Raw genomic sequence first — 13,612 nt, forward strand, 5'->3', positions numbered from 1 at the left:
TGCGCCCGGCCTCTAAGACCATTTTCCAAATCCTTCCTGGGGATCTCTGTGTGCTAGAGGGACCCCAAGTGAGGGTGACCTTATGTCCCAGTTTGCCCAAAATAGTCCTGGTTTATGGCCCAGGTTAATTCTCATAGTGCCCCTTTCACTCTCAGAAACATCCTGATTTAGTTGATAAATTATTTCATGACTCTACCTCAAACCAACATCAAACTGAACACATACGCACATGCGCCTCTCTGTTCTTGGCAGTTAAGGGGACAGTGTCCATATGGTCCCTAAGCGGAGAAACCCCAGGCTTATCTTTGACTCTTCTTTGTGAGACCTATGATGCTACAATTACCCCCTGAATACATCCTCTCCTTTCTGTTCCCACTGCTCATGATCTATTTCAGACACAAATAATTACAACCTACTGTGGGGTCTCCCTGGCTTGAGTCTCTCCCTTCTCCACAGTTCTGCCAGTGATCTTTTCAAAACACAGATTAATGCCTCCTGACTCCCCATGACCTATAGATTGAAATCCAAATCCCTTCATGATTCCTCCTGCTTCATCTCCTGTCCCCACCTTCCTACCCTAGGCTCTGGGAGACTGCTTGTCCCCTGAAAAGCCCACGTTCCTACTCATTTCAGTATACTTGTTCCCTTCACTCCCTCCTCCGAGTCTGACCCTTTCTTCTCTTTTCTGCTGCTCTTATTTGACTTTCAGCTCATTCCTGGGACTGATCTCAAGTGTCATCTCCTAGAAGGCCTTTTCTGATTTAGCTTTCCCGTCAAAAATAATCACTCCCCCTCCACTAAACCCTAAGAGGGCTTGGCTTTTAACATTTACTACAATTTGGACTCCCGGCATGTCGGCCATTGCACATTCTGCTTATGTAACCATCTCTCCTGCCTATGCAATAAACTGCTAAGGCCAAGAATGGCATCTCTCGCAGTGCCTGAAACAGTGCCTGCTTCATGGAGGAGTTCATTGTTAACAAGTCTGAATGAACAAAATTGATAATCCACCTCAAATTTTCCACACCAGGTTGCCTGGCACATCAGCCACTCATTCCTGGGGACACTGGGGACAGACTCAGAGGGCACTGTGACATCAGTTCCACCACAATATCTTGTGGAAGGGATATCTGCTAAGAAGAATTCAGATGTAATTGGCTGCATGCCTCCTTCAGGAGGAAGAGCAAGCATTCCCTCCCCCATCCTCTCCTCCTAAGGGCCCACCGCCCACTCAGGGTCAGACTTCATTCCCCCTCTTCTTTAGGAATCCTCCCCTTACTCTCAGTTTCTCATTTCACAAAGGATCTTGCTGCCTCCAAGCTCCTGACTCATAATTTAGGACAACTAATCTGGTGTTTCATTAGGTGTCATCTTTTGAACTGAGCTTACATCTGCGTCTGGCTTAATAGATAGCTTTTTTAGGCTGGGAGAAGACAGGGAAGAGGCAGATGTGAATCCCAGGCTTGGCCCCTGTCCAGCAGGATGATCTGACTACACCCCTTCCTAGATGCCTTAAAACCCTTCCACTCCGCTTCATGAGGACCTGTTTGGGTCAGAGAAGCCACTCACAGGGTGAAGACACAAGCCCCACATTTCAGGATGCTAACAACGGTTTGAGTGCCCAGGGCGGGCTCCCCGACCCACCCAGATCTGCTGTGTCCCGGCAGTGGACTCTTTCCTAGGGAACAGGTGGATTTGGGGTGGGGCGTGCCTTAGGCCCCATACTCATAAAATCCCCTGTCTTCTCCCCTCTAAAACAGAGAAAACAGCAGCCGGTGGGTGCAGGTGGGAAGGGGTGAGGTGGAGGCTGAGAAGAGATTAGGGCTCTCTGGCACCCACCACCTCTTGCAACACGACCCTGAGGCAGTGGGGCAAGTATCCCGATTTCACGAACAAAGAAACTGAGCAACTAATAGAGGAATGGGCCACGCTCCTACTGGGAGGCGGGGCAGGTCTCCCAGCCCTGAGGACTTTTCCTCCCAAGACTTAGTTGTGAAGCCCCTTTTGCCTATCCCAGCCCTTACCCCTCGGGTCAGCCCCAAATCGGAGGCCACCATCTCTCCCACAGGAGCCTGCCCCTCCCACCCCATCCCCTCCTCCCTCCTGTCTTTCCTGCCCACCCATTTGCTCGAGCTGGGGTGGCAGGAAGGGAGGTGCACGACACGGGCATGAAGAGCAAACCCCCTCCTGCTCAGAGCTGCTGCCGCCTGAGCCCAGGGCTGCACCCAGCGCAGGCCTCGTGGCCAGGCCATGGACCCCACAGAGCCCTGGAGTCCCAGCCCGGGGTCAGGGGCCTGGGACTACTCGGGATTGGACTACCTGGAGGAGCTGGAGCTGTGTCCGGCCGGGGACCTGCCCTACGGCTATGTCTACATACCTGCACTCTACCTGGCGGCCTTCGCCATGGGCCTGCTGGGCAACGCCTTCGTGGTGTGGCTGCTGGCCAGGCGGCGCGGCCCACGGCGGCTAGTGGACACCTTCGTGCTGCACTTGGCGGCCGCTGACCTGGGCTTAGTGCTCACACTGCCGCTGTGGGCCGCGGCGGCGGCGCTAGGCGGCCGCTGGCCGTTCGGCGAGGGCCTCTGCAAGCTCAGCAGCTTCGCGCTGGCGGGCACGCGCTGCGCGGGCGCACTGCTGCTGGCTGGCATGAGCATGGACCGCTACCTGGCCGTGGTGAAGCTGCTCGAGGCGCGGCCCTTGCGCACCCCGCGCTGCGCGCTGGCCTCGTGCTGCGGCGTCTGGGCCGTGGCGCTGCTGGCTGGCCTGCCCTCCCTGGTCTACCGGGGGCTGCAACCCCTGCCTGGGGGCCACGGCAGCCAGTGCGGGGAGGAGCCCTCCCACACCTTCCAGGGCCTCAGCTTGCTGCTGCTGCTGCTGACCTTCGTGTTGCCCCTGGTCGTCACCCTCTTCTGCTACTGCCGCATCTCGCGCCGCCTGCGCCGGCCGCCGCACGTGGGTCGGGTCCGGAGGAACTCGCTGCGCATCATCTTCGCCATCGAGAGCACGTTCGTGGGCTCCTGGCTGCCCTTCAGCGCCCTGCGGGCCGTCTTCCACCTGGCGCGTCTGGGGGCGCTGCCGCTGCCGTGCCCCCTGCTGCTGGCGCTGCGCTGGGGCCTCACCATCGCCACCTGCCTGGCCTTCGTCAACAGCTGCGCCAACCCGCTAATCTACCTCCTGCTGGACCGCTCATTCCGAGCCCGGGCGCTGGACGCGGCCTGCGGGCGCACCGGCCGCCTGGCGCGAAGGATCAGCTCGGCCTCCTCGCTCTCCAGGGACGACAGTTCCGTGTTCCGTTGCCGGGCCCAGGCCGCGAACACTGCCTCGGCCCCCTGGTAGCTGCCCCGGGCCGCTGGAGGTGGGCGACAGCGGAGCACCGAGAGGAGGGGAGAAGTCCCGGGAGGGGACCCAGATGCGCCTGTTCTGGCGGCAGCAAGCTGCTCCGGCCGGCATCGCATTGCCTCGCGCGCTGCCTGGACTCCCAGGGTCTCCTCCATCAGCTTCCCCGGAACCTCAGAGCAATTGAACTCCCCTAAACCAGGCTCCTGAGACTAGCTGTTCCCTGTCAGCCTGCAGGGTACAAGATAAGTGCTATGAGATGGAGCAGACAGCAACTCGGAGACCCGCAGATTCACCAAGAAGACAGAAGGGAAGGGGATTTCCTTCTCTGCCTCATTGGGAAGAGCACTGACCAGAAATCGAACCCAGACCCCTAAATGCCATTCTGGTTTCTGGCTGTGCTTTCTCCCGTCTCCCACAATAGCTTTTGCTTTCAGAGAAATACCTTCTCCAAGTCAGGCCCTCTGCCCTTCTCACTCACAAAACCCTGGTGTTGAATCTGGTGACACTTCTCCCCCTACGAAGCGGTAGGACTCACCTGGAAGTTGTTCTGGTCTTTCCCTCTCAACAGAAGGTCCTGAAATCGCTCACCAGGCGTTTCTTAAGGTCTCCACCACTCAGCCAGGAACCTCAAAATCTTCTCTGTGAATTCATCTTTCTCAATAAACAGACACTCCTGCTAGCCCTGTCTTCACAGTCGTCTTTGCTTGCGCAGTGGGAGTGAAATGCGTATCAGGAGGCGGGTCGCACACTGGGTGAGACAAAACTCAACACAGTAGTTGAGGTTGATCTCAGGATGATGAGGATTTGGGGTGGTGTCTGGGAGCTGAATGCTGGCTGCACTCTGCAGGTGCAGTAATCCCATAGGAGGAAGCAAATCATTTATTCTTATTATTTCTAAGGACATTTCACATTTTGAAAGCTACAGAAAGAAAATATATTTATATAAGGGCATCTGCCAGCCGGGTGTCACTTCTGAGAGAAGATGTGTCATTTTGGATTTTCAAATATATACCAGGCCTTTTTTTTTTTTTTTTTCCTATCTTTTTTCAGACCTTCCATGAACTTTTTTCAGACCAGTATGAACTGTGGGGATTAGCCATTTTCTGACTCTGTCATTTCTCCTTTGAGGTTTCTGTAGGGTTTGGAAATTCACTGTTTATACTTTTGATTTAAGAGGATTTGGCCTAAAGACATTTCAGTCAGTGTACATCCTAGCCAGATCCCCACAGGCCAGTCTGGATGTTGCAAGCTCTGGGGGAAAGGGTGGGTGTGCACGCGGATAAGCACCTCAGTGCTAGGTTGGGTCTGAAGCCTGGCATTCTGTCGCAGGCTATCCATCCCATCCCCCCATCAAATACCCCTGTATTCTCTTCAGCATTTGGAGCTGCTGGATTAGAGCAGATTGAACATCGGGTCTCCTAGATCAGCCTGCCAAAAAGTGCATTTCTGCATGTTCCTCCCATATACTCCAAGAGAGGCAAGCCTTGCAGCCTGTGAGGTCACCTCTGCCAGCAGGACACATTTCAGGCACTTTGGTGTTTGAGAGCTCGGTTAAGTCTTGGCACGTCTTATCCTCACTATTGCTCTCTGAGGCAAGAAATTATTTTTTCATGGGGCTGAGACCCCAGAATTTTCAGGGCAGGGAAGCTGACTCTGATCTGGGTTTGTGTGTAACAAGATCTCAGAATAGAGGAGGCACTTTTCCAGGCTATTGGGACTGAGTCCCCACCTCCACCCCTGCCAGGTTGCTGCTTCTGACTTACTGACTAGCTGAGTTCCCTGAAAACAGACGGGAAGAAAGAAGGTTTCTCCATGCCCTGGTGGGTTTTTGGCTCCCCTCTTGCAGTAGCTATTGAAACTCAACATTCCCCCTGCTGTGGAACTCTGTGCGGGAGAGAGAGTTTCGCCCTTTGTTTGAATAGATCACGGAATTGATCTACCATGTGTCCTTTGGAAATGTTCCCTTCAATACAGACAAAAATGAAAGAGGATCAGTGAGCTCCCATCTCCCACTGGGGAAGATGAGGCTCAGATTCCGCAAGGAACTGGTTAAACGAGCATTCCCGCATATGTGGCTGGTGGGAGTAGATTCCTTTAGAAAGCAATTGTCAATCTTTATCAAGAGCTTTAGAACTTTTCACATCCTATTTCTTTAAAATGTTTATACCCTTCGACCCTGTAGTTTTGCTTCTGCCATTCTCTTCTAATGCAACAGTACTAAATCTAAATTTTAACGTTTCTGCACTGATTTATATAAGTTTTTTTGTTTTGTTTTTGTTTGTTGTTTTTTTGAGACAGGGTCTTGCTCTATCACCCGGGCTGGAGTGCAGTGGCGCTATCTCAGCTCACCGCAACCTCTACCTCCTGGGTTCAAGCGATTCTCCTGTCTCAGTCTCCCAAGTTGCTGGGAATACAGGCATGCACCACCACACCCAGCTAATTTTTTGTATTTTTAGTAGAGATGGGGTTTCATCGCATTAGCCAGAATGGTCTTGATCTCCTGACCTCATGATCCGCCCGCCTTGGCCTCCCAAAGTTCTAGGACTCCAGGCGTGAGGCACTGCACCCGGTGGCTGAGTTATAGAAGTTTTTAAAGAGTTAAACCTCAAAAGAAACCACTTTAAATGTCCAACAATAGTGTAATGTCTTTATTAAGATGAATGACTATTATGCAAATTTAAGATGTTCTTTAAAGAGAGATTGAAAAATGCTGACGATAACTTAAAAGGGAAAAAAAGGTAAAACTGTATCTGTTAAACGCCTCCACACACTTCAAGTCTGGAGGATGTAAAATGGTTAGCACTGGTTTTGTTAAGTAAAACAACATGCTTCATAGTCCTTCTGACAAAAAATGATCTTTTGCTCTTTTATTTCTCATAGCTCAAGTTTTGAACATTATATCTCTTTTCTCTAGGTGCTAACGGAATGCTGTCGATTTATTTCTTTGCTTCTTGCTTGTCTCTCCTGTCAGAATGCGAGCTCCATGCATGCAGACAGTTTTGTCTGTTGGTTCAAGGCTGTGTTCCCAGTGCCTGGAACATGCCTGCACATCTCAGGCACTCACTAACTACCTATTGAATGAATGATCATCAGGACCATGTCATGATATGAAATAATGTCATAGAATGTGAAGAGTAAAAGGAAGGCTATTGCATTTTATGTATAACAGCTATGTTTTATTAAAGGACTTGCAAAAAAAGGCTAGGAAGAAATACAATAATCATTAAGGATAATGATTGTGTTAGAGTAAGTGGATTTTAGATCCTTTTTTCCCCTCCATTTCTTTACTTTTAAATTTTCTATGAACTTTTTTTTTTTTTTGAGACAGAGTCTTCTCGTGCAATCATAGCTCACTGCAGCCTCAACCTCCTGGCCTCAGCCTCCCCCCACCTTGGCCTCCCAAGGTTTGCTAGGATTACAGGCATGAACTACTGTGCCTGGGTTTATAAGCTCCGTCCGTCCGTCCTTCCTTCCTTCCTTCCTTCCTTTCTTTTTTTTGAGACAGAGTCTCACTCTGTCACCCAGGCTGAAGTACAATGATGGGATCTCGGCTCACTGCAGCCTCCGACTCCTGGGTTCAAACAATTCTCCTGCTCCAGCCTCCCAAGTAGCCTGGATTACAGGTGCCCACCAATTTTTTTATATTTTTAGGAGAGACGGGGTTTCCCCATGTTGGCCAGGCTGGTCTTGAACTCCTGACCTCAGGTGATCCACCCGCCTTAGCCTCCCAAAGTGCTGGGATTATAGGCGTGAGCCACCGTGCCTGGCCCCCTATAAACTTCTTTTAAAGGGCAGTTAACAAATAGCAGCAAGCTACCAAAGCACTGGCGCTCAGTAACAAGCGGCCTGTCCTTGGCTACCTTGCTTAACCTTCTTGAGCCTCACTTTCTTCATCTAAAGGATGAAGATGGTAATATCTCCTCAGGCTGCCTCACAGATCAAAGGAAATAATCTTGAAAGTACTTTGTAAGCTGTGGTGTTTTAGACAAGCATACTGCAGGAGTTTTAGACAATATACCCTCAAGATTAGCTTGTTCCAGGCCAAGCTACCCCCTCCCCATCCTTGTAGCCATGGAGAGGAGACGGGTGGAGCCGCTCTGGGTTTTCAAAAGGTCAGCATCTGGGCTAAGGCTGGGCGCACTGGCTGTGTGTGATTCTGATTTGCTTCTTGTGACTAATTCTGGGCTTCCTCCTTACCTCTGTCAACCCCATGGGTGCTTTCTTGGGGCACAGTGTGGGAACCCAGGGCACTTGGGTTGATGAGTGATTTGGGGAGTTCAGCAGAATGGCAGAGCTCCAAGGGTGGCATTTGGTGATATGACTCAGTCCCATACCACTCTGAAGGCAGAGTGAGGACTCTGGACATTTGTGAGTACGTCTTGCTTGTTAGAACTTACTGGGTCTAACTCCCTGTCCTACCTGGGCCGAGTGGCCACAAGACGTACTTATCCCATCACCCCTAGCCTCAGTCAAAAGGGGAAAATGATGAAAAGACTGGGAAATGCTTGGGATATGAGAGGAAAGGAGAAAGCAATGATGTGAAATCACCCTTCTTCTTCATCATCATGAAATCAAAAAGTATTTATTGAGTGTGTAATTACATCTTCAATGAAAGTGGGTACTGCCTGAGATTCATATTTACATCCATCACAGGGCTTTCAGGCCAGAAGCTCATTTTGTCCATTCTGAGAATGAAGAGACTGAGGGCCAGAGATGCGAGTCGCTTAAGGTAATAATCACCACTTATACCTGTGTAGCATATTGCAATTTTTTTTTTTTTTTTTTTTTTTGAGACAGAGTCTCTCTATGTCGTCCAGGCTGGAGTACAGTGACACGATCTCAGCTCACTGCAACCTCTACCTCCTGGGTTCAAGCGATTCACCTGCCTCAGCCTTCCAAGTAGCTGGGATTACAGGCACATGCCACCATGTCCAGCTAATTTTTGTATTTTCAGTAGAGAAGGGGTTTTACCATGTTGGCCAGGTTGGTCTCAAACACCTGAGCTCAAGTGATCCACCTGCCTCGGTTTCCCAAAGTGTTGGGATTACAGGCATGGGCCACCACACCCAGTTGCAAGTTTTTTAAAAGCAGGCTGGCCATGGTAGCTCTCATCTGTAATCCTAGCACTTTGGGAGGCTGAGGTGGGAAGATCGCTTGAGCCCAGCAGTTGGAGACTGGTCTGGGCATCATAGTGAGACCCTGTCTCTAAAAAAATTAAAAATGGCTGGGCGCAGTGGCTCATGCCTGTAATCCCAGCACACTGGGAGGCCAAGGTGGGCAGATCACCTGAGGCCAAAAGGACGAGATCAGCCTGGCCAACATGGTGAAACCCTGACTCTACTAAAAATACAAAAAAACTAGCCGGGCCTGGTGTCGGGTGCCTGTAATCACAGCTACTTTGGGAGGCTGAGGCAGGAGAATTGCTTGAGGCGGGGAGGCGGAGGCTGCAGTGAGCTGAGATCACACCACTACACTCCAGCCTGGGCAACAAGAGCAAAACTTTGCCTGAAAAAAAAAAAAAAAGACAAAGAAAACAAAAATAAATTTGTCAGTTTCGTGTCTGCCCAACTGAAAAAGAAAATATTTACTATCTTGTTATATTATTTCAAAGCAAAAACCTTTTATACATAATATCTCATTACAATATCCCTCTGAAGTAGGTGTCAAGATAATAGCTAATATTTACCGAGCACAGATGAGAGGCTCTGAGCTAAAGTTCTTACTTTATATACATATTTATATAATATTATTAATCCTCACAATAACTTTGTGGGGTATATAATATTACTGTTTCTCTTCTACAGATTTAAAAAATGAGTTCCAGAGAGTTTATATAACTTGCCCAAAGTATCTTGCCTAAAGAACCTATATTATTATCCCCATTTTAGATAGGAGAGTTAGAACTCCAAGAGCTCGGTTGACTTGCCAGGATCACACACACAGGGCAGGGTTGAAAATTGTTGCTTCCTGGTCACAGCTCAACCCACCTTCCATCTTCCACCAGTTTTTAGTGCCCAGCTAACCCTGTTTCTCACTAACTGGTACTAAACCAAGTGTGCCAGAGTCAAGGCTGTTGCCCAGCATGGAAATTACCCCACTTCTGTTCTCAAAAAATCAGAATCCCTGTCCTATGGACATGGACAGTAAATTGTTGGGGCATCGGATTGAGAGAGAAACGGGGCTCTTCCCAGGGGTACTAGGGGCAGGACTGGGGAGAAACCCACCAACCTCAGGGTTGCCTGGTAGTCCCAGCAGTGAGTGACAGAGCTGGGGGAAAATGGGCTGGGCTTCGATGGGCACAGACCTCAGACAACAGCTGCCAGTGTCTGGGTGGTGACTGTGGTTTGCTCTGGGAGATGTACTAGACAAGGGGTGATTAATTGCTACCCTGCTCTGAAAATGACTGTCTTCATGCTGTGCATGCGACCATTTCTTTCTCTGCTCTGCTTCTGAACAACCTAAAGCAAGCAGATTGTGCCATGGGCTGCTCTTATTCTGGGTCGCACAAACACAGAGTGGCAGGATAAGAAAGGTCACAGGGCACTCTGAATTCCGTTTCTTTGTAGTCAAAGCCTTATTCTTTATATAGCCAATTGTCCCAAATCTTCTTAGGTTTCTTTTTATTTTCTTTTCTTTTTCTAAGAGATGGGGTCTTGCTCTGTTGTCCAGGCTGGAGAGAGTGGCGCAATCATAGGTCACTGCAGGCTCGAAATTCCAGGCTTAAGCCATGCTCCCGCCTCAGCCCAAGTAGCTGGGGCCACAGGCACACACACACACACACCATCATTCCCGGCTAATTTTTTAAAAATTTGTTTTGTAGAGATGGGGTCTCTCCATCTTGCTCAGGCTGGTCTCAAACTCTGGGGCTCAAGCCATGCTCCCACCTTGGCCTCCCAAAGTGCTTGGATTACAGGTGTGAGCCACTGTGTCAAGCCTTTTCAGGTTAACATTTCTAAAATTATTATTATCATAAAGAGAGAAAATATAATATTAAGAGTGAAATAACTCAAGATCCTGCACCCTAATTGCAATAATTTTCATTTTTGCCCATCCTCTCAACCCTTCTCCACATGGTCACATTTTACATTGCTGTGATCATGTCATGTTCAGCTTTATTATTTTGCAGAACATATTATAAACATTTTATTGTACCACTATGTAGATTTCATAGTTGTCATTTTTAAAGGCATCATTCAGTGTATAGACCACAGTGTAACTAACCATTCTTCTGTGATTAGACATTTATGTTGCTCAGGAACCTCTGCTTTTATAAATATACCGTAACAAACATCATTTCTATCTAGTTTGGGGCTAATTTTGAGTGTCTGTTTCAAACTGAAAAAATTCCCCTACATCCATCACCTTCTTTTGGGTTCTTCCCCCTCACCACCCTGTGTGATTCTATCACCTGTTATGTTCTTTCTCCTTCGAAAGATTGAAACCTCCTCAAAAGCAGTAGCTGTGGACTTGTGGAAAATGCATTTTGAAAAGAAATAGAGCGCACTAGGCTGGGCGCGGTGGCTCATGCCTGTAATCCCAGCACTTTGGGAGGCCAAGGCAGGCAGATCACGAGGTCAGGAGACAGAGACCATCCTGGCTAATGCGGTGAAACCCCGTCTCTACTAAAAAAATACAAAAAATTAGCTGGGCGTGGTGGCGGGCGCCTGTAGTCCCAGCTACTCTGGAGGCTGAGGCAGGAGAATGGCATGAACCTGGGAGGTGCAGTTTGCAGTGAGCTGAGATCACGCCACTGCACTCCAGCCTGGGTGACAGAGCGAGACTCCCTCTCAAAAAAAAAAAAAAAAAAAAAAAAAAGCATACTTTTTTTTTGAGTGTAAGTGCTTCTTAGTAACCATATATAGGCATTCAGAGCACAAACTCCAGGGCCACTAGCTGAGTTCAAGTTCCAGCTCTGCTTCTCACCGTCTTTGAGATCTTAGGTAAGTTATTCACTTACATTTCCCCTCAGGATCCTCCTCAGATCACAGGAGGAGGGGATGATACTTCTTAAATCAGAGTTTGTGAGAGGGTGAAATGTGTTGACTGTGACTATCTGGCACATATTAAGCATTCTATGTTTGCTATAAATTTTGGAGTAAAATTGAATTCTACCGTGGTTGTGGATTTCTCTTCTCTCTTTTTTTTTTTTTTCTTTTTTTTTTTGAGACTGTGTCTCACTCTGTTGCCCAAGCTGGAGCGCAGTGGCGTGATCTTAGCTCACTGCAACCTCTGCCTCCTAGGTTCAAGCAATTCTCCTGCCTCAGCCTCCTGAGAAGTTGGGATTATAGCCGCCCACCACCACGCCCGGCTAATTTTTTGTATTTTTAGTAAGGTCGGGGTTTCACTGTGTTGGCCAGGCTGGACTCAAACTCCTGACCGCAGGTGATCCACCTGCCTTGGCCTCCCAAAGTGCTGAGATTACAGGTGTAAATTACTGCACCTGGCTGGATTTCTCTTCTTAAATTCGGTGATACAACAAACTTTCATTTTGCATTACTACTGTGCCAGGTAGGGTGCAAGACTGTGGGGCTACAGAAATGGAAAAGATGGCCAGGCCTGGTGGCTTACCCCTGTAATCCCAGCACTTTGGGAGGCCAAGGCAAGTGGATCACAAGGTCAGGAGTTCGAGACCAACCTGACCAATATGGTGAAACCCCCGTCTCTACCAAAAATAGAAAAATTAGCCGGGTGTGGTGGTGGGCTACTGTAGTCCCAGCTACTCAGGAGGCTGAGACAGGAGAATTGCTAGAACCCGGGAGGTGAAGGTTGCAGTGAGCCGAAATCGTGCCATTGAACTCCAACCTGGGTGACAGAGAAAGCCTCTGTCTCAAAAAAAAAAAAAAAAAAAAAAAAGAAAAAGAAAAGAAAAAAGTAAAAAGAAAAAAGAAATGAAAAAGACTCCCAGCTTTCCTGCAGAGCAACCATGAATAATTTGTCTCCATTCCCACACCAAGAAAGAAATGTAAAATGTGGGCTTGTGTGGATCTTTTGTTTTGGGTAAAATATTATTTTTCCTTTCTTATCTCTTTTTCTTGAAATTAAAAACCATGCGGCAAATGGGTTGCTTTTGTATATCTTTGATTTCTGGGGATCAGTTGGTCAGTGTGTCCCCCCAGTGAAAGACTGTGAGGAGACCCAGGACACTTTGTCTCTCTGTCTGGAAATTTCCTACCAGAGCCCAGAGTGGTCTCTGAAATGAGTGAGGCTGTGTGCTTAATCCACAGCGATAGTTCTGTGGCGGTGCTATCTACAGACAAGGCCCCAGCACTTGGTGGGGGTTGGATAAGGAAACCTCTCTGATCCCTGTCAGCCCAAAGGTCCCCAAATCCTATGACTGTAGGCCTAGCCTGTTCTCTAGAGACTTGTCTAGTTTATTGCTTCCAATTCTTATTTAACATTTAATAAAATGGACCCATCAAAAGACTAGAAGCAGACATTCATCAATTAAAGATCAAACAATCAGGCAAAACAATTTAAAAAACACATCCATTACTATGAACAAGCCCATCGATAGGAGATCAAAGAAAGAGAAATAACTGACAGCACTTATGCAAGTAAAATACACTTATCAGCCCACTTAATACATACTTTGTGACATGTAAGAGCCTGATTCTATGTGGTCCTGTACCAAGAGAGAGATGTGCACACATACTTTATGCATTCTCAGAGGTTACAGTCTAAGAAAGACAACACAGCAGAACTGGCAGAGGGCTCTCCAGAATGCGGTACTAATAGGGAAGTTATTTTTAATATGTAATAAATCAATACGGGTGTCTTTATGGGTTTTTCTCATATCACAAGCTGAATTTGGAAGCTAGATCAGTAAGAAGGTGATTGATCACACCTTATGAAGTTTATTGCTCTTTAACAGTAAAACTCGTTTTAGTAGAAATAGCAAATCACCTTTTGCAACCTCTAATAAAATAATTGATTCAGGAAAAGAGCATCGGCGGCTGCTAAAACCATTGGGTGAGAGGCTTCTGGGGAGCTGGACTATTGCAAGATGTCAACATGTCGCCCCACAGATTACTTCCCAGTGAGAAGGGGGAAAACGCAAAATGATGATGGAGGGGTCAGGCTGTCACCATCTGAACCCACTGATCTACTTAGCATTGCTAAAAGAGGACAAACAGACACGACGTGCTTCAGAGTAGGAGCAGGATGAAGCACCCAGCACCACCTGTGAGGTACTTGTCAGAAAATGATAAACCTGAATCTATGCAAGCCTTTGGTGCTAATTTCCATGTGTTAGGAAACATAGGGGTTAGGAGGA

General features: G+C 48.2%; 1 protein-coding gene across 1 annotated transcript; it reads left to right on the plus strand.

The window, feature by feature from the left end:
* The first annotated feature begins 2,125 nt into the window (after positions 1-2,125).
* Positions 2,126-3,943, plus strand: LOC105484700 (G protein-coupled receptor 25). The gene has a single exon (XM_011746547.2). The coding sequence runs from the start codon at positions 2,251-2,253 to the stop codon at positions 3,334-3,336; it is 1,086 nt and encodes a 361-aa protein (XP_011744849.1). The 5' UTR covers positions 2,126-2,250; the 3' UTR covers positions 3,337-3,943.
* Positions 3,944-13,612: the final 9,669 nt, after the last annotated feature.

The sequence above is a fragment of the Macaca nemestrina genome, chromosome 1, assembly GCF_043159975.1.
Source record: "Macaca nemestrina isolate mMacNem1 chromosome 1, mMacNem.hap1, whole genome shotgun sequence".
NCBI lineage: Eukaryota > Metazoa > Chordata > Mammalia > Primates > Cercopithecidae > Macaca > Macaca nemestrina.